The 21,041-nt window shown below is 44.1% G+C and overlaps 1 protein-coding gene across 26 annotated transcripts in view; it reads right to left on the reverse strand.

Annotated features, from left to right (window-relative positions):
- MTUS1 (microtubule associated scaffold protein 1) overlaps window positions 1-21,041 on the reverse strand; it is a 221,514-nt gene that overhangs the window by 15,505 nt on the left and 184,968 nt on the right. For all 26 annotated transcript variants that reach the window (XR_014062579.1, XR_014062577.1, XR_014062576.1 and 23 more), the window contains one exon: window positions 16,199-16,265. Coding sequence is in view for 22 of the 26 variants with exons in the window: in XM_081521596.1 (XP_081377722.1) it covers window positions 16,199-16,265 (67 nt within the window). In the remaining 4 variants the exon portion in view is untranslated. The remainder of the gene's footprint in view (window positions 1-16,198; window positions 16,266-21,041) is intronic.

A 21,041-nucleotide genomic window follows, 5' to 3' on the forward strand; every position in this document is an offset into this window, starting at 1 on the left:
AACAGAGCTGGTTTCAGCAAGGTCCTTTAGCCGTTTACCCCAAGGGGTGAAATCCAGCTGTTACCTAATTGGTCCTGGAGGCCTCATCTAAGAGGAAGAGGTCAGGCTTGTATTATTTCCATCTCATGGAGGCCAACTGCCCTTTGGTGACTGATGAATGTACTGTTTACAGAGAAAAACATTACACAACCATGGCCCTAAATTGTTAGTATTCTTTTGAAATGATACAGAGGTTTTCTTAGTTTTTGTATCTGAGCAGCCGGCTTCATCTTGGGACAACTGGAAATATTTTAATTCTCAGGAACACAAATAAGATGTCTTAAGAGATGAGAGTAAGATACTTATCTCAGCCATACCACTTAGCTCCTGTGTGATTTGAGCTTAGGCTTTCTAAGCCTGAATTTCCTTATTTTTAAAATGGAGATAATATTCGTGGGTTCCCTGCCCAATTAAATAAAATACATGTGGGAGCACGTGGCTGGGTGCCTAACTAGAGTAAGCATGCAACAAATGTTATTGTGACTAGCCTTGCAAAAGTCCACCAATTCAAATGGGTTTGAAGAGTCCTCAAAGACAGACCCCACTCCAGTACTCTCACATGGAAAATCCCATGGACCGAGGAGCCTGGCTGGCTACAGTCCATGGGGTCGCTAAGAGTCAGACACGACTGAGCGACTTCACTTTCACTTTTCCCTTTCATGCACTGGAGAAGGAAACGGCAGCCCACTCCAGTATTCTTGCCTGGAGAATCCCAGGGACGGCGGAGCCTGCTGGGCTGCCATCTATGGGGTCACACAGAGTCGGACACGACTGAAGCGACTTCGCAGCAGCAGCAGCAAAGACAGACACTCTTGGGGGGTCTTTGACAGAATGTGACAGTTACAAAGTAGCATTGCTTGTCTAGTATTCAAAGAAGAAGCGCACACACACACACACACACACGCATAGGGTGCACACCCACTTCAGAAGTTCACTTTCTTACATGATTGTTCTTTATATGCCATAGAATTTCCCCAACTTTTAGGTAATTTTATCTAAATGGGGCATAAAATATGAAAGAGAAAAAGGAAAAGAAAACTGAGGAGGAGCTAAGGTCACTCGGAAGATGGCGCAGTTTCACGATTCCCTGTAGGTCCCGCGACAGAAAGAACAAACAGGAAAGCGAGACGACGTCACCCTCCGGCAGCGCGCCTTCTCTAGACGCTTCCAGCAGGCCTGCTGTGGCTGCCGCCCCTTCCCCGAGCCCAGTTCCCCTCTCTGCCCCACCCAGCAGGGACAGGAGACACGAGGCCCAGGCTTTCCTTCCTCCTCCGGGTCTCCTTCTGGCCACCCTCACCTGCTTTTATTTCTGGCACCTTCTACTCCTTCCTTGAACAGCACGCACTTCTCAGGACAGACGTGCCTTTTTAAAAAAACAATCTATAACTGTGGAATAATTTTAGATTGATACAAAAGGTACAGACAGTACCAAGAGTTCCTGTATACCCCTCACCTCACTTCCCCAGATGTTACCGTGTTGTTAAATACGGGACATTCATCAAATGTAAGGTTTTAACATTGGAGCAATTACTGTTAACTCTGCTACAGACTTGATTCTGATTTCACCGGTTTTTCCAATAACGCTCCCGTTTTTAAGAATGAACATTTGAGAATAATATTAGATGTTCAGAGAACCTGCAAGGATAGAATAGTTCCCACAGACCTCTCTCCTAGTTTCCCCTAATGCTGATGTCATATATTATGACAAGCCATTGGTCAAAACTAACCTGGTTGCTCAGATAGTAAAAAATCTGCCTGCAATGCAGGAGACCCAGGTTCCATCCTTGGATCGGGAAGATCCCCTGGAGAAGGAAAGGGCAATCCACTCCAGTATTCTTGCCTGGAGAATTCCAGGGACAGAGGAGCCTGGCAGACTACAGCCCATGGGGCCACAAAGAGTGACTGAGTGACTAACACAAGAAACCAACACTGGCACATGATTATTAACTAAACTCCAAGCTTTGTCCTTTTTTTTCTGTTCCAGGCTCCAACTCCAGATAGCGCACTGCATTTACTCATCACAACTCCTTCATCTTCTCCAGTCTGAATGTGTCTTTCCCTGCTTTTCATCATCTTGACAAGTTTGAAGAGTCAGGCATTTTACAGAATGTCCCTCAGTTTGGGCTTGCCTGACACTTTTTTCTACGTATTCCTCTGACCCAGAAATTCCACTAATAAGAATTTATTTTACTGACATACTCACACACCTACAAAATGAGGGACATACAAGGCTCTTTACTGGAGCATTTTTTTAATAAGAGCAAAACATGACAAATAACTGAATGACCACCATGAAGAAATTGGTTGAATTAATTATTCCATTATAATATAATGGACTAATTCTCAAAAAAAAAAATTATTTTACAGCTGTTTAAAAGTACTGAGGAAATTCGTTCTGTACTGATCTTTAAGAAATGTGAAGCAGAAAACAAGGTGTGAACAGAATGTATAATATGCTGCCACCTGTGTATAAGAAGGGAAACATTTATCTTAGTTTTAGAAAAGGCAGAGGGACCAGAGATCAAATTGCCACCATCGCTGGATCATGGAAAAAGCAAGAGAGTTCCAGAAAAACATCTATTTCTGCTTTATTGACTATGCCAAAGCCTTTGACTGTGTGGATCACAATAAACTGTGGAAAATTCTGAAAGAGATGGGAATACCAGACCATCTGACCTGCCTCTTGAGAAACCTGTATGCAGATCAGGAAGCAACAGTTAGAACTGGACATGGAACAGCAGACTGGTTCCAAGGAAAAGGAGTACGTCAAGGCTGTATATTGTCACCCTGCTTATTTAACTTATATGCAGAGAACATCATGAGAAACACTGGGCTGGAAGAAACACAAGCTGGAATCAAGATTGCCGGGAGAGAAATATCAATAATCTCAGATATGCGGATGACACCACGCTTATGGCAGAAAGTGAAGAGGAACTAAACAGCCTCTTGATGAAAGTGAAAGAAGAGAGTGAAAAAGTTGGCTTAAAGCTCAACATTCAGAAAACTAGGTCATGGCATCTGGTCCCATCACTTCATGGGAAATAGATGGGGAAACAGTGGAAACAGTGTCAGACTTTATTTGTTGGAGCTCCAAAATCACTGCAGATGGTGATTGCAGCCATGAAATTAAAAGATGCTTACTCCTTGGAAGGAAAGTTATGACCAACCTAGATAGTATATTTAAAAGCAGAGACAGTACTTTGCTAACAAAGGTCCATCTAATCAAGGCTATGGTTTTTCCAGTGGTCATGTATGGATGTGAGAGTTGGATGGTGAAGAAAGCTGAGCGCCGAAGAATTGATGATTTTAAACTGTGGTGTTGGAGAAGACTCTTGAGAGTCCCTTGGACTGCAAGGAGATCCAACCAGTCCATCCTAAAGGAGATGAATCCTGGGTGTTCATGGGAAGGACTGATGTTGAAGCTGAAACTCCAATACTTTGGCTACCTGATGCGAAGAGCTGACTCATTTGTAAAGACCCTGATGCTGGGAAGGATTGGGGCAGTAGGAGAAGGGGACGACAGAGGATGAGATGGCTGGATGGCGTCACCGACTTGAGGGACATGGGTTTGGGTAGACTCCGGGAGTTGGTGATGGACAGGGAGGCCTGGCGTGCTGCGATTCATGGGGTTGCAAAGAGTTGGACACGACTGAGTGACTGAACTGAACTGAAATTCCCTGTACCCCAGCCCCAGAATCATCAATGGGGACACAACCTTCTGTCATAGTAGCATGATTATTTGATTGCGTAATTCTTTGAAGGGAAATCTGCTCATGATACCCTTCTAGGACAAGTGACAATGATGGTAACTCTTTTAAACTAGGGTTTAGTCTGCTTAAAATTGGAGATAACCAAGTAGCCCTTTTTAAAAAGTAACATGCTACTTAGTGGAGAGGCTGGTGTCCACAGAACCACAGGAGAGCAGGGACCTACCCCATCAACAACTAGCATGTCCAGTTTTCTGCAGATCGGTTCTCTGATATGCCAGGTAGTACTAAATATCCCCTGCTCTGCTAATCTTAGAGTCTGGTGAGGACAGAGTGAAAGTGTTCTATTGTGTAGAGTGAGTCCTCACAGACTGTCTGCGGAAAGATCATCTACTCATGAAAGCCCCAGGTTTTGCTCCCCAAAGTCACTGCTTTTTCACAAGACCAAGAAATCTGGCAGCTATGTGGGAAAGACAAAGGTTTGTCTCTAAATTTCAAAATTAGTTAAGAAAGAGCTTTCAGATTGCTCTTGGAATATATGAATTGACAAGAACTGATTTCAAAAGGCTTCCACGAATCACAACTTACTAGGAATTTCCTTTCACAAACTGCCTGCACCATCGAATCCATCCTCCCATACATAATACCACCTTCCCTTTAAAATTCAGTTTATCCTTTACCAAGCGCTTTCACACTTATTTCAGGTAATATAATCATGTCTTGAGTTAATAACATAGGCATTATCTGAAATCTCACTCTACTAGACCAGAGAGGGAATGGACGTGGCAAGACTGGGTCTAGAACTCAATCCACTCAGCTCTTTTCAGTGCAGGTCCTGCAGCACAGAACACAGAACCTGATCGCAGTGGCTATTTTCTCAACCTGAAATGCATTGAAAGAGAAGTTCATTCATTCATACAATGGACACCTCAGAGGAAAAGGGCTTAATTCTCTAGTGGAAGCAAGAAGGTCTGCAAGGTCGGGCAGGTTAAAAAACAACAACAACAATATTTTCCCCCCCTACACCGATTAGTCCTGATGAAATCTGACTCGCATGCAGGATGAAGGTCTGGCCCAGTCATAGATCTTAGTAGAGAGGTGCCAGCTGGGCCTCCATGGAGCCTGGGGCTCTCCCTGCCAATAAACGTTTGAAAAGGCTGTTTTTCAACTGACTCACTGGCCAACAACATGCCGCAAAACAGATGCTCTCATCATCACACCAGCAAACATTCCATGGACCAATCAAAACATTTTAGGCTTGAAAAGTGGATCTGAGTCAAAAGTCTGGCTGAATATAATCAGCATAAATGTTCCAAGCATCAGGCCCGAGGCAAGTGAGTTAAGACTTTAAGGAAATCACATTTCAATCAAAAGAATAAAGGTTATTTTATTCTAGTAAAAGAATAAATTAACATAAATGTTAATAAAAAGATGAGTATTCTATTCTGCCTCTCCTCCCTGATGATTCATTTTCAGGGATCAAAGTTCAAAGGGGCAGGTCAAAGTTACTGGTCCGCAAATTACGTGGAAGTCTAAGTATGCAAATGAACTCGGTTCAGTTGGAGCTCTCTGGTATTATTCTCTTACTGTGCTCACTTAAGTCTTACATATATTTTATATTAAACAACATCCTGGAAGCTAGTGCGCTGTCAGAGTGTGGTCCAGGGAGCACTTGCATCAAGTCACCAGGATGATCATCACAAATGGACTCCTCCATCCCAAGCCACCCAAGTCAGAACTGGAAATCTGCTTTTTAACCTGGGCTATTTTATTACACAGTGAAGTCTGAGAACCACTGTTCCAGACAGATGATTTAAATCAGGAAAAACCGGACATATCAGAACTAAACGAGGACAAGTGAGGAAAAAGACCAGGACAAGGAGGAAGACTCAAGAGGCTTTCAGAACAGACATGCTTGGTAAATATTGTGCATGGTTACAGGTGAAAGAACTTAACCTTTCATTTACTGAGACAGCCAGTCTAGACTTCAAGTCTAGACAGCTAGTCTTAGACTTCAAGTCTAAGTTCAGGACAGACAGACGTGGATAGAAAAAGAGCAAGCCAAGTATGAGACAGAATCCACTCCATCTTCAACCAACTCAGTGAGATCAAGATTTCTGTTTTGGATCACTCATTATTAGAGAAATGCAAAAGAAAACTACAATGAAGTATCACCTCCCATCTGTCAGAATGGCCACCATCAAAAAATCCACAAACAATAAATTCTGGAGAGGGTGTGGAGAAAAGGGAACCCTTGTGCATTGTTGGTAGGAATGAAAATTGATATAGCCATTATGGAAGACAGTATGGAGATTCCTTAAAAAACAAGGAATAATACCATCATATGATGCAACAATCCCACTACTGGGCATATACCCTCAGGAAATCAAAATTTAAAAGGACACACGTACCCCAGTGTTCACTGCAGCACTATATACAATAGCTAGGACATGGAAGCAACTTAGATGTCTATTGACAGGTGAATGGATAAAGAAGCTGTGGTACATATACACAATGGAGTAATACTCGGCCATAAAAACGAATGCATTTGAGTCAATGCTAATGAGGTGGATGAACCTAGAGCCTATCATACAGAGTGAAGTAACTCAGAAAGAGAAAAACAAATACTGTATATTAACGTATACAGAATCTAGAAAGATGGTACTGATGAACCTATATGCAGGGCAGCAATGGAGATGCAGACATAGGGAACAGACTTATGGACAGAGGGAGGCGGGTAGGAAGGAGAGGGTGGGACGAATGGAGAGTAGCATGGAACCATACACTAACATATGTAAAACAGAGAGCCAGTGGGAATTTGCACTATGACCCAGGGAACTCAAACTGGGGCCCTGTAACAATCTAACGGGGTGGGATGGGGTGGGAGGTGGGAGGGAGGTTCACAAGGGAGGAGACATATGCATACTCATGGCTGATCCATGTTGATGTATGGCAGAAACCAACACAATATTGTAATTATCCTTCAATTAAATAAATTAAAAAAAAAATTCTGTTTTGGCATACAGTTGGTTTTCATTATATATATTAATAGATTTTTCATTAAAGCCCACTTCAAAAATTACTTCTGGAATTCTGCAACTCTAAAGTGACTTAAAGTAGAGAAGACTCTTGGGAATCCCTTGGACTGCAAGGAGATCCAACCAGTCCATCCTAAGGGAAATCAGTCCTGGGTTTTCATTGGAAGGACTGATGTTAAAGCTGAAACTCCAGTATTTTGGCCACCTAATGTGAAGAGCTGACTCATTTGAAAAGACCCTGATGTTGGGAAAGATTGAGGGCAGGAGGAGAAGGGGATGGCAGAGGATGAGATGGTTGGATGGCATCACCGACTCGACAGACATGAGTTTGGGTAAACTCCAGGAGTTGGTGATAGAGAGGGAGGCCTGGAGTGCTGCAGTCCATGGGGTCGCAAAGAGTCGGACATGACTGAGCGACTGAACTGAACTGTACACAAAACTAGTGAAAGAATTATCACATTCCATAAAGGTATGAGGGATACTCAAGTTCACAGACACAGTCAAGCATTGATTAGACAATGTGTACAGTGCTTTAGGCAGAGCCAAGTCATTTTCCCTAGTATATAACAAGATTTTTTCATCTAATAATACTTCTTGAACTCTTGACTTGAATAAGAAGATTCCAAAAGTAATTATCAATGCAAACTGGTGGTTTATAGCCAATGATTTCCCAATCTTTCAAATATTTGGTTACACCATGGTTTCTCTTTTGTGATCAACAGGTGTTTGGTGGTCTAATCATCCTGGGTTTTTATCCAGGGGCTTTGCTTTTTAATACTGACCTTAAGAAAGTTACATAACTGTTAAACCTCAATTTCTTCCTTTCTTCCTTTTTTTCTTTCTATAAAATGCAAACCAGTAGACTTAGAGATGAACACTGGAGTTAGAAAAGAGCAGGCACTCAACAAATGCTGTTGCCACACCTATCATTTTTACACACAGAAGGCAAAGCCAACTATTCTTTTATGCCATTGTTCTGAGAACCCAGGAATCTCTGATGAATTAAGGGTTAAAATATCATTTGTATCATGACATAAAAACAATCAGGACAAGATGTGAGTTAGCTATTATTTCTGATGGCTAAAGAATAATTGTGAAATACAAACTAACCTTTATTATTTTAGATTAAAAATGTGATTCCATTCATTAAGGTTAATAAAACAATAGGAACCACAGAGGATCATAATTATGGCTCCCCATTACACCAACATGACCCTGGAAAGAATCAGAATGACACATTTATTCCCTATCTCAGAGGCCAAATGTTTGCTGTGGATTATGTAGACCATTAAATTGAACTGTAATTTATTTCAAGGGCTGACATTTTCAAAATGACCTGATTAACTGGGATTGTCAGGGATCATGTAAAATGTTTCCAAGAGAATTACAGCTCATCTTACATTATTACTTATTTTTAACAGTTTATAGGAAGATATTTGTGTACAGAAACCATTAAGTATTAGCATATTATAAGGATAAAACCCACTTTCATTAGCTCCCATCCTCAGCAATGAAGTCATTCATTCATTCTCTGAGTCAATGTACTAAGCATCAGAAGTACTAAGTGCCAGGCACAAGGTACTAGCTGGTAGAGCTACACAGATGAATGACATACTGACCTTGCCCTTGAGGTGCTCACAGCTCCAGACTATGCGGTCTATAAATAAATACCTTTAAGAGGTACCTTGAAGAGTATAGTCAGTCAGTTCAGTTGCTCAGTCATGTCCAACTGTTTGTGACCCCATTGACTGTAGCAGGCCAGGCCTCCCTGTCCATCACCAACTCCCAGAGTCCACTCAAACTCATGTCCATCAAGTCGGTGATGCCATCCAACCATCTCCTCCTCTGTCATTCCCTTCTCCTCCTGCCCTCAATCTTTCCCAACATCAGGGTCTTTACGAATGAGTCAGCTCTTCGCATCAGGTGGCCAAAGTATTGGAGTTTCAGCTTCAACATCAGTCCTTCCAATCAACACTCAGGACTGATCTCCTTTAGGATGGACTGGTTGGATCTCCTTGCAGTCCAAGGGACTCTCAAGAGTCTTCTCCAACACCACAGTTCAAAAGCATCAATTCTTCAGCGCTCAGCTTTCTTTATAGTCCAACTCTCACATCCATACACGACTACTGGAAAAAACCATAGCCTTGACTAGACGGACCTTTGTTGGCAAAGTAATGTCTCTGCTTTTTAATATGCTGTCTAGGTTGGTCATAACTTTCCTTCCAAGGAGTAAGCGTCTTTTAATTTCATGGCTACAGTCACCATCTACAGTGAGTTTGGAGCCCAAAAAAATAAAGTCTGACACTGTTTCCACTGTTTCCCCATCTATTTGCCATGAAGTGATGGGACCAGATGCCATGATCTTAGTTTTCTGAATGTTGAGCTTTAAGCCAAATTTTTCACTCTCTTCTTTCACTTTCATCAAGAGGCTCTTTAGTTTTCCTCGATTTCTGCCGTAAGGGTGGTGTCATCTGCATATCTGAGGTTATTGATATTTCTCCTGGCACTCTGGATTCCAGCTTGTGCTTCCTCCAGCCTAGCGTTTGTCATGATGTACTCTGCATATAAGTTAAATAATCAGGGTAACAATATACAGCCTTGATATCTGGAAGATATCTTGATATCTTGATATCTCCTTTTCCTATCTGGAACCAGTCTGATGTTCCATGTCCAGTTCTAAATTTTGCTTCCTGACCTGCATACAGGTTTCTCAGGAGGCAGGTCAGGTGGTCTGGTATTCCCATCTCTTTCAGAATTTTCCAGTTTGTTGTGATCCACACAGTCAAAGGCTTTAGCATAGTCAGTGAAGCAGGAGATGTTTTTCTGGAATCCCTTGCTTTTTCTATGATCTAACAGATGTTGGCAATTTGATCTCTGGTTCCTCTGCCTTTTCTAAAACCAGCTTGAACATCTGGAAGTTCATAGTTCACGTATTGCTGAAGCCTGGCTTGGAGAATTTTGAGCATTACCTTACTAGTGTGTGAGATGAGTGCAATTGTGTGGTAGTTTGAGCATTCTTTGGCATTGCCTTTCTTTGGGATTGGAATGAAAACTGACCTTTTCCAGTCCTGTGGCCAGTGCTGAGTTTTCCAAATTTGCTGGCATATTGAGTGCAGCACTTTCACAGCATCATCTTTTAGGATTTGAAATAGCTCAGCTGGAATTCCAACACCTCCACCTCCTTCTTTCCCATCTGAGCCACAGGAAGCCCAGGAATACTGGAGGGGTAGCCTATCCCTTCTCCAGCAGATCTTCCCAACCCAGGAATCTGGGGTCTCCTGCATTGCAGCTGAGAGGAGATACCCCACGTCCAAGGTCAGGAGTGGCAGCTGCGCTTTGCTGGACCAGCCATATGGAGATACCCCATGCCCAAGGTCAGAAAAACCCCAGTAAGATGGTAGGCACTGGAGCGGCTATGAGGACATACCCCACGTCCAAGGGCAAAGGAGAAGCCCCAGCAAGACGGTAGGAGGAGCGAATTCACGTTTAGAATCAAACCCCATTCCCGCCAGAGACGCTCAGAGGGCTCAAACCTTGTGCACACCAGGACCCAGGGATCCCACAGAGACTGAGACAGAACTGTGTTTGAACATCTCCTGTGGAGGTACAGGTCGGCAGTGGTATGCCGCAGGGACAGAGGCTCTGGGTGTGGGTGTGGCATAAGTCCTCTTGGAGGAGGTCGCCATTAACCCCATTATAGAGCTGCCAGAACTTACATAGGACTGGGAAATAGATTCTTGGAGGGCTCAACAGAATCTTGTGCACCAGGACCCAAGAGAAAGGAACAGTGACCCCACAGGAGACTTGCCTGTGGGTGTCCAAGAGTCTCCAGCGAGGGCGTGGGTCGGCGGTGGCCTGCTGCAGGGTTGGGGGCACGGAATGTAGCAGTACGTACATGGGATTTTTGAGGGAGGTTGCCATTATCTTCATTACCTCCACCATAGTTTGGCCCCAGGTAAATAGCAGGGAGGGAACACAGCTCCACCCACCAACAGAAAATTGGATTAAAGATTTACTGAACACGGCCCCGCCCATCAGAACAAGACCCATTTTCCCCCTCAGTCAGTCTCTCCCATCAGGAGGCTTCCATAAGCCTCTTATCCTTCTCCATCCGAGGGCAGACAGACTGAAAACCACCATCACAGAAAACTAACCAATCTAATCACATGGACCACACCCTTGTCTAACTCAATAAAACTATGAGCCACGCCGTATACGGATGGGTCATGGCGGAGAGTTCTGACAAAATGTGGTCCACTGGAGAAGGGAATGGCAAACCACTTCAGTATTCCTGCCTTGAGAACCCCATGAACAGTATGAAGAGTATAGTAGGAGATGCAATTCACGTGTTTGAAAGATTTGGGTGAAACTCAATTGAAGACAAAATATTTTAGCTGGGACTTTAAAAATAAGTAATGAGAAGGAGGAGTCTGGGGACAAAAAATAGATAGCGGAAGATAGAAGAGAGCCTTTCAGAGAGGATGATGTGTGCCAAAGAAGCACAAGGGCTTCCCAGGTGGTGCTTGTGGTAAAGACCCTGCCTGCCAATGCTGGAGATGTGAAGAGACTTCGGTTCAACCCCTGGGTCGGGAAGAACCCTTTGAGAAAGGCAAGACAACCCACTCCAGTATTCTTGCCTGGAGAATCCCTTGTACAGAGGAGCCTGGTGGGCTACAGTCCATAGGGTTGTGAAGAGTCGGACACGACTAAAATGACTTGGCATGCATGCAAAAAAGCACAAAAGAGGTGTGAATGAGCCTGGGGCTGGGACCCAGGGAGAGAAAAGGAGGTGTACAAAGGGGAATGAGGGTCAGATACCATGAAGCTGCACCCGAAACGTACAGTCACATCACACATGTTGGCTTTAGCATGTTTGGACTTCATCCCCAAAACAAAATGGGGGTCTACTTATGTTTGCTAAAAGTGTCTGCTAGACGACACACATGAGACTTATTACAAGTCTAGTCCTGGTAGCATTTGGAGAAGAGAGAAGCAGGCCTGGAGGCAAGGTGATCTGCTGGGTGACCACTGGGATACACTGCAGATGAGAAATTATGGGGCTTAAATCAGGACAGTCAGGAGGGGCCAGTCTGAACAACATTTAGAACACAGGTGGGTATCGTGTGGAGGATGGAGAAAGAGGATCATGACCTTAGTTGGTAGCCAGGGTGGTAAGTGAATAACAATCCAGTGAAAAAGGTGATAAACAGACTGATGTTTGAACAAGGAGACACTTCAGAGTATTTACAAAGCGACGGGCTGGGAGTCAGGAAGTCTGATTACACTGGACTGACTTTTCTAGAGGCAGCTCTTCACTGGGAAAAGTGTTATCTGCAACTTGGGAAGGAGAAGACTAGGAAAATAAATCCGAGTCATCACCCTACAGGTTGTAGCTGAAACCATGGGAATGGACAGGAAAACAGCTGACCATAACAGCCTTACTATGACATTATTTAAGGGATGAATGAAATTAGGCTCTGTCCACGTAGAAGACCCATTGTCACTAAATGTGAGCATATGAAGACCAGGAGGCAAAATGGCAAAGTGCATCCCAAGCACTTGTAATGTATTGGGAAGGGATCCATCACATCTCGTTTTTCCATTTGAAAGTCAAGAGAAAAAAAATAGCCTGTCCTAAGGGATTTCTAATAATATTTAGCTGAATTACTACTCTTCTCTGCAGTATGGGCTTCCCAGGTGGCTCAGTGGGTAAGGAATCTGCCTGCAAAGCAGGAGATGCAGGATCGATCCCTGGGTTGGGAAGATCCCCTGGAGGAGGGCATAGAAACTCACTCCAGTATTCTTGCCTGGAGAATCCCCATGGACAGAGGAGCCTACCAGGCTGCAGTCCATGGGGTTATATAGGTTAGTCTGCAGTACAGTCTCTGCCCTCATAAAACAGCAAATTGGTTACTACACAGCCATCAACTGCACACATCTTACTATTTATTGGGTTGGCCAAGAAGTTCATTCAGATTTTTCCATAACACTTGGTGGTAGTCACTCTGCAACAAGTTACCTTATGCAGTCCTTGTGGCCGCCCTTAAAAAGGCAGACAAAGGTTACTGCCATTTTACAGAGAAAGAAATTGGGACAGAGGACATGTGCTATGTCTCCCCCACCTGAGGTCATCCAGCCACCAAAGATCTGAACTTGGAGAGTATGACCACACAGTCTAGCTCCTTTATACCACTGCCTGACATGCTAATGCTCAAAATTCTCCAAGCCAGGCTTCAGCAATACATGAACTGTGAACTTCCAGATGTTCAAGCTGGTTTTAGAAAAGGCAGAGGAACCAGAGATCAAATTGCCAACATCCGCTGGGTCATTGAAAAGGCAAGAGAGTTCCAGAAAAACATCTATTTCTGCTTTATTGACTATGCCAAAGCCTTTGACTGTGTGGATCACAATAAACTGTGGAAAATTCTGAAAGAGATGGGAATACCAGACCACCTGACCTGCCTCCTGAGAAACCTGTATGCAGGTCAGGAAGCAACAGTTAGAACTGGACATGGAACAACAGACTGGTTCCAAATAGGAAAAGGAGTACGTCAAGGCTGTATACTGTCACCCTGATTATTTAACTTATATGCTGAGTACATCATGAGAAACGCTGGGCTGGAGGAAGCACAAGCTGGAATCCAGATTGCAGGAGAAATATCAATAACCTCAGATATGCAGATGACACCACTCTTATGGCAGAAAGTGAAGAAGAACTAAAGAGCCTCTTGATGAAAGTGAAAGAGGAGAGTGAAAAAGTTGGCTTAAAGCTCAACATTCAGAAAACTAAGATCATGGCATCTGGGTCCCATCACTTCATGGCAAATAGATGGGGAAACAGTGGAAACAGTGGCTGACTTTATTTTTTTGACCTCCAAAATCACTGCAGATGGTGACTGCAGCCATGAAATTTCCTTGGAAGGAAAGTTATAACCAACCTAGACAGTATATTAAAAAGCAGAGACATTACTTTGTCACAAAGGTCTGTCTAGTCAAGGCTATGGTTTTTTCCAGTAGTCGTGTATGGATGTGAGAGTTGGACTATAAAGAAAGCTGAGCGCCGAAGAATTGATGCTTTTGAACTGTGGTGTTGGAGAAGACTCTTGAGAGTCCCTTGGACTGCAAGGAGATCCAACCAGTCCATCCTAAAGGAGATCAGTCCTGGGTGTTCATTGGAAGAACTGATGTTGAAGCTGAAGCTCCAATACTTTGGCCACCTGATGCGAAGAGCTGACTCATTTGTAAAGACCCTGATGTTGGGAAAGATTGAGGGCAGGAGGAGAAGGGGACGACAGAGGATGAGATGGTTGGATGGCATCACCGACTCAATGGACACGGGTTTGGGTAGACTCCAGCAGTTGGTGATGGACAGGGAGGCCTGGCGTGCTGTGGTTCATGGGGTCACAAAGAGTCGGACATGACTGAGCGACTGAATTGAACTGAACTGACATGTTAAAACTGAGCGGTAAACTTTGCTATGTTAACTTCTTTCTCTTGCAGCTCATGCTACCATTAGTTAAACTGGCAGCTTCAAGAGCATTCTTCCTGGACTGTTTCATCAGAAGGAACATTTACAGGCTTCTCTCTGCTCCCCCCATGGAACCAAAACCCTCCCCCAGATGCTCTGCACTGGTAGTTGAGTAGTTCGATCTGATTCACCAGCAGTATTGCCACACTTCCTGAGAGGCCAGCCTTGGGTGACCGGATGGTACGGACTGGCCAACCACGCCTCTCGACGCTCCAAGAGCAGCAGCAAAGCCACACGAGGGCACTGGGTCCTTATCACATATGGGGAGTGGGTGCCAATGGCCACAGCTACTTCCTGTCAGGCTAAGTGACTAACTGGAGGTGCTGAGTACCTGGGTCCACTGGAATCACGGAATTGTGCCATTCACTGAAAGGTGAAAAGAGGATTCCCCCATTCAAACTGACTGAATGAGAACAGTGTTTCCTCGGCGTGTCTGCCTTGTCTTGTGGGGGGAGGCTGAAACGTGAACCCCCAGGGAGGCTCCTCTCCATCTCTACCGGGTTAGAGCAAACCCTGAAATGCACACAAAAGGCCTCTTTCCTGATCTGCTGACCCTACATCCATTACATGATTTAAGGCACAGACAAAAGCAAGTTAAGTTGGTCGTCTGGATAATCAGAAGGGCAGCGGTCACGTTCAGTGACCTGGCAGAGAGCCTCAAGCGTCTCTGGGAGCTGGGCTGTTTCTTATCTGTGGTTTCCTTGAACTGTTTTCCTAGAACTCTCAAGTCTTTGGGGTCCTGAAGTCCTATGTGTCTTACAATTACTCTTCCATAAACACTCCTCCTTCCTAAGGTCAGGAGAAAATGGTGCCCCGGGCTAGGCATCAGGGTGAGCCAGGGGTCCGGCGCTGCTTGCATCAGGAGGTGAAAAGAGAAGAGGGAATACAGAGGCAAGGCTTTACCCCACGTTCACGGCTTCTTGATCTTTGACCGGGTGTGGTGGGAAGGCAGGGTGGGGACGAACCTAAGCATGTTCAAGTGCCAGCAAATTATATTGACACTGTTTAAACTCTGATGCTGTCCACAGAAAAAGGAGCCACCTCTCCCGGAACTAGACTGAATGCCGTTTTCATCGCTGGCTGTTGCCTTTGCACTATTTATACACGTACGTACACACACACACATAGAAAACCGCAAAGCGCCAGGAATGCAGTCTTTCAGTGAAAGATTCCAACAAAGTCTGAAGTGACTGCAGCCAGCAGACTGTCTAGAGCTGCAGAGGACGGGGCTCGCACGGCAGTCAGCCCACTCCAGCACGCGGGCTCAGGAAGGAAAGGCAGTACTGCCTCTGTCTCGTGAACCCAGGACTCTTCCAGGAAAGAACTAGAAGACAGTTCGGCCTGGGGACGGGGGCACCCGGGGGGATGGCGAGTGCTGCAGACCTGAGAGGCCCCTGGCACCCGGCAGGACTGGGTCTGATGGGAAGATGAGCCCAGGATGTACCTTCTAACAACACCATGCTCTCTCCTCACAGACCACCCCCAAGAAAGTGTGATACGATTACTGCTGTGGGAGAGGGGACTGTTCCACCACTCTCTAACATGAAAAATGGTTCAGGAAAAAACAAAACCTGATGGAATTATTTTAACAGGAATTCACACAATTGCAAAAACCAGTCTGCCCCTCTTTTCAGGAGGAGAAATGGTTTGGTCATCAGAAACTCTGCTCAGCTTAGTCAGATCAGTGCCCGGAATTCTGTGAACTTGAGGTCGAGCTGCCAAGATTCAACAGAAACATCGATAGGACATGTTTGCACAGACACCAGAGTGAGGGGCTAACACAGCCAGGGTCGACTCCAGGCACCACGCAGAGAGGAAAACCAGCTTGGCCAATTTTCCCCTCAACCCTGGAACTTTAAAGAAAACAAACAAAAAAAAGCTCTTACCTAGCTCTCCCCGGAGGTTGACAAGTTCTTGAGATAGGGTTTTGTTTTGTTTCAGTGCTTCCTCTCGCTGTGGAAAACACACATCAGGTTACTAATGTTTTCAAGAGGGTCCCTTTTCAGTAAAGCACACACGCTCATTATCACCAGGAAAACGAGACTCAGAATTGAGAAGCCAAGATATGAATCATTTAGGCTAAACAGTTTGTGTTGTTAAAAAAACACAGATGTCCCTTAGTTGTTAAGGAAATTCACATCGCAAAAAGTCTGTATTTTCTCAGGTTTCTGGCAAAACTTGCGTTGGAGGCACTGAATGGCCTGTTTTAAAAATATTGACTTTGAGCCATGCTTCAATGCCAATCCCAGAACCTTTCTGCTGATGCACAGTGTACTTCAGACGTAATGCACTCTCCTCCTCCAAGGGCAATGAAGGCCTCATCACTGAAAGATAAATATTTAATGTTCTAAACATATGTACTTCCATGCACTCTGTCCTATATTTGCAAATACAAAAACTTTCCTTAGGAGGAGGACAGTCCTTTACTTCTAAAAGGAAGACACACAAGTCTGTTATAAACCTCTGGTCAAAATAATAATAATAATAATAACCCTTTAAAGACACAATGAAATTAATTTTACTCTGCTTCACATTATTTTCTAAGGATGATGCTATGTCCGATCTGCTCTCTAAGATGTTAGAGAAACATGTCAAAGAAAACCAGGATTCTTTCAGAATCCAAAAAAGAAAAAAGCAGTGATCAGTCTTGCAAAAGAGAACAATTTCCAAGTTACCAGCAACTCATAGCAAGCACACAGACACACATTCTTGTACCAATACGGCAATGAGATACAGTTTCTTAACAGGCATACTCCCTCCCACCGGCGCGTTAAGGAAGGAGAAGGCAAAATTCACGGCTCTCTGGAAATGCCCCCGCTGGGACCGCCCAGGACCCAGCTCCCTGCCGCCTTGGCCGAGGCTAGATGTCCGCGCTGCGGATCGAGATCACGGGACCGGCCTTTGCAGGGGAAGAGTTGCTTGTCATTCAGAGCATTTCCCCCTGCTAAGATCAGACAACCTCTGCCTGCCTTCCTGACGTTCTTCCAGAAAACCGCTAGAAACAAATCCGAATTACCCTTGTTGCCGCACATGGAGGATACAGGCATATTTTGCTGCCGGAGCAGCCCATTTTCCAGCTTCTGTCTCCAACTCCCCCCACCCCCCAGCGCCGGCCGAAAAGCGCACAGGTGGCCACGCCACCCACCGGGCCGGTCCGTCTACATTCAAAGCTCCGCCAGGAGGAGCGCCATTGGTCCTCGCCGGCCTTACTCACGTCCTGCAGGTTGGCGTGTGCGCTTCGGACGCCTCTCCTCCCAGGAGCTGATGCTGCAGCTTCTGCCTTTGGCACCGGCAGCCAGAGATTACTTAAAGCCACAGCCCTTCATTTATGAGAAACTAGAGCCAGACCTTAGGCTGATCGATTGCCACTTAACTTAAATATCAACTGGTCCAGTGGAAAGAAAAACCAAGCTCCTCTGCAGTGGATAATGGAGTTATTTTTAGATGTGTGCGCCTTTTTTATTCCCCTCTCTAATTGAGGTCATTAGATAATTATTCTTGCTATTAGAAAAAGGAAATTTGTTCTTCAAAACCTTTGTGCTAAGTGAGTTATGAAAGAGGAGACGAATGGCGTGTGTTGTGACTTAGAATTTAACGTGACATTGCAAAATGAATGCTTTTTCCCAGAAAAATTAGCTTGAATGCTTACAACATGGTCCACTGGCATTTTAAGAAGTGTGACCTGCTGATTTGAGAGTTGGTGATCAGATCTATTTTATGATTTTTTTTCTTTTTTTTTTTTTTAACTGTGTAGTCATTTCTCACTAAAAAGCTAGGGAAGTTAGCAATACACTAGCACTGCCATGGACATTTAACAGTGACTGGAATTTAAGCACAAATAAGTACATTTTGGCCTTAATGGTATTCTAAATGCTTGATTTTTAAAATGCAGTATTAGGTTGTTCTGAAAACACAATTCAATGAGTCCAAGGTTTTTTAGTGAACAAGTAATGAGTTTCCTGATGTAGAAATTAAAGTTTGAGGGAAATCAAGCTGGATGAAATGGGGAGAAACGTGAATAAAAATATCTATACTATGAAATTAAGTTGGTATAAAATCTCCAGGAATAATTTTGTGAAAAGTTTCACATCCTATCACAAGTATCTACCAGGCAATCTTTTTGCTTATTAAAGGGGCCTTGGGGACAAGTAATTTCAGTACAGTTGAAATCTGAGGTTGGTTGGATTCCTGATGTGGAACCTGTGAGTACCGAGGACCAGCTGTACTACATCATTTTATATGAGGGATCTGGGTGTCCATGGATTCTGGCATCTGTTGTTGGGGGATGCGTGGGGGGAGGACTGTCCAGGAACCAATCCTGCAGATGCCAAGGGCTGACTGGACCCATACGGACATTCCCCCAACTCTACTGCACTCAACCTGCCTCAATGCCCAGAAGCTGGGATCTCCCTGGTGGCCCAGTGGTTTAAGACTTTGCCTTCCAAAGTAGGGGGTACACGTTCAATCCCTGGTTGGGAAGCTAAGATCCCACATGCTTCTCAGCCAAAACACCAAAACATAAAACAGAAACAATATTGTAACACATTCAATAGACTTTAAAAATGGTCCACATTAAGAAAACAATGCCCAGAAGTCATCGGTATCTTCCAACCTCTGGCAATCCCAGTGATAGTAACAGGACAATTCATGAAGTCACTATCGACTCTTCTTTAATGGGCTGCACCAAAGTCATTCTGTTCTTTCTTCCAAATGTGTCTTGAATCCATTGCACTTTTTCTGTTAATACTGCCTCCATTCTAATGCTGATCCTTGCCAACCCCATCCTGAACTATGGAAAGCCTTCCTCCACACTGTTTTGCAGAGGATTAGTAGATTTTCATCCCATATTCTTGGTGCATATAAGTGTCCTTGCTCAATGAGAGTCCTCTATCGAGTGCATAAAGAATAAGCTTCCACAGGCAGCTGTCTCTCTCAGCCCGCCCATGTGTCTATCCAAATGTACTCTTTTCCTAGTAAACACTTTAGTTGTTTCACTAAAAAAAAAAAAAATTGAAAAAAACCCCAACCTTCCATGAACCTCAATCACCCAGCTCCTGTTTAGATGACCCACTCCTCTTCTAAGTCGGGCTTGCCATGCACGTCCCATCTCCACAAGCTGGAATGCCTGGTCTTCTGTCCATTTTATAAGCCTTCAGGGAATACTAACAGTCAATCATAGATACCACTCCCTTCCCCTACATGCCTAGCCAGGACATTTATCCTTCTGAATTGGTTGGCAAGTTACTACTCAGTACCAATTAACCAAGTACCATTCCAGATGCTGGGGAAAATAAGGAAAAAAATTGAAGACATGGGAACAATGTCTGAAAGAAGCTTGGAGGCTATGTAGAACTGAAACATCCAGGCCCCATAATTCAAGGCAGATGACCTCATACGAGGGACCGCGGGAATGGATAATGGAAAAATCAAGGGCTTTTGATCCAATGTGAAACGCCGACCACAGTGCCCGTATCATGATAAGCATATGTTCAGTGTTAGCTTCTATCTGACTCTCCTGGGAGCTTGCCCTTTAAGACATTTACCCTTTGTAGATGACAAAATGCATTTTGTCACTTAGATATTGATTGCCTGTTTCTTTTTGTTTAGCTGCTCATATATCAGTGTTTCTGTCTTAGACCTTTATGGTCCAGATAACAAGATTATTTAATTCTCTTTGTATTGTAACATGCAGAATTTCACACAATGTGGTGGTGGGGTGGAGAGGGAGGTGGGAATCTGGTTGGAAAAAAATGCTTTTATGCCCATGCATTAAAGATATGAAGTGCTCCAAGGGGGAGAAAAAAAAAAAAAAATGAACTCACCATAATTTAATTAGGAGTCCCTGGGACACAGCACTTAGTCTCTGGCTGTCGTCCCATTGGTGAGCCTCGATTTGCTAGCTTGGGAGCAGTCAACAGCACAAGGGACTTTGCAGCAAAGAGCCCGGTCTGACGGCTCAGATGTAGACTCTCTCTGACCTCCTCCATCCTCACTACTACACTTTCCTGGGTCTGAGACATTTTTACTTTAAGAGTGCTAGTGTCATTCAAAATTCATCTTTGTTCAGGTGCCACTTTGGGTTGGATTCCACTTTCAAAAATATCGGAGGCACACTGAATAACTGGTCAGATGTTTGGGGCCGGGCAGGGGGCGGGGGGTGTACCTGGAAACTTTTATGGAGAAATTGGGATTATTGCCATCAACAGTGTCCTTCACTTGGCCTGTATGCACACAACACTTAACAGCTACGCAAGGATAAACCAAGAATCAGAACAAACTAAAACTAACAACAGTGTGTCCTTTGAGAAACAGAAAGCGTGGTATTGGTTACCAGATTCATGAGACAAGCACTAGAACTTCTACTCTGTAATGAATGATTGTTGTAGTTGTTTAGTTGCTAAGTTGTGTCTGACTCTGCGACCACATGGACTGGGGCCCACCAGGCTACTTGTCCATGGAGTTTTCCAGGCAAAGAATACTGGAGTGGGTTGCCATGTCCTCCTCCAGGGGAAATGATGATGATATCTAATGAATGATGTCTACTACCAAAGTGGTAAAGTCATAGTCATTAAGTAGACTTGCAACAAATGGATAAGTGATAGTTCTAGGAGTCCAACCACTTTTATGTATGATTTAATGCTCTGAAACTATTTAGAAAAACTTAGCAATAACAAGATAGATATGTATATACAGATCTCTATCTATATATCAATCACTTCTATAATGGGT

Source organism: Giraffa tippelskirchi, chromosome 8, assembly GCF_054371585.1.
Source record: "Giraffa tippelskirchi isolate mGirTip1 chromosome 8, T2T-mGirTip1v1.2.pri, whole genome shotgun sequence".
NCBI classification, from domain to species: Eukaryota; Metazoa; Chordata; class Mammalia; order Artiodactyla; family Giraffidae; genus Giraffa; species Giraffa tippelskirchi.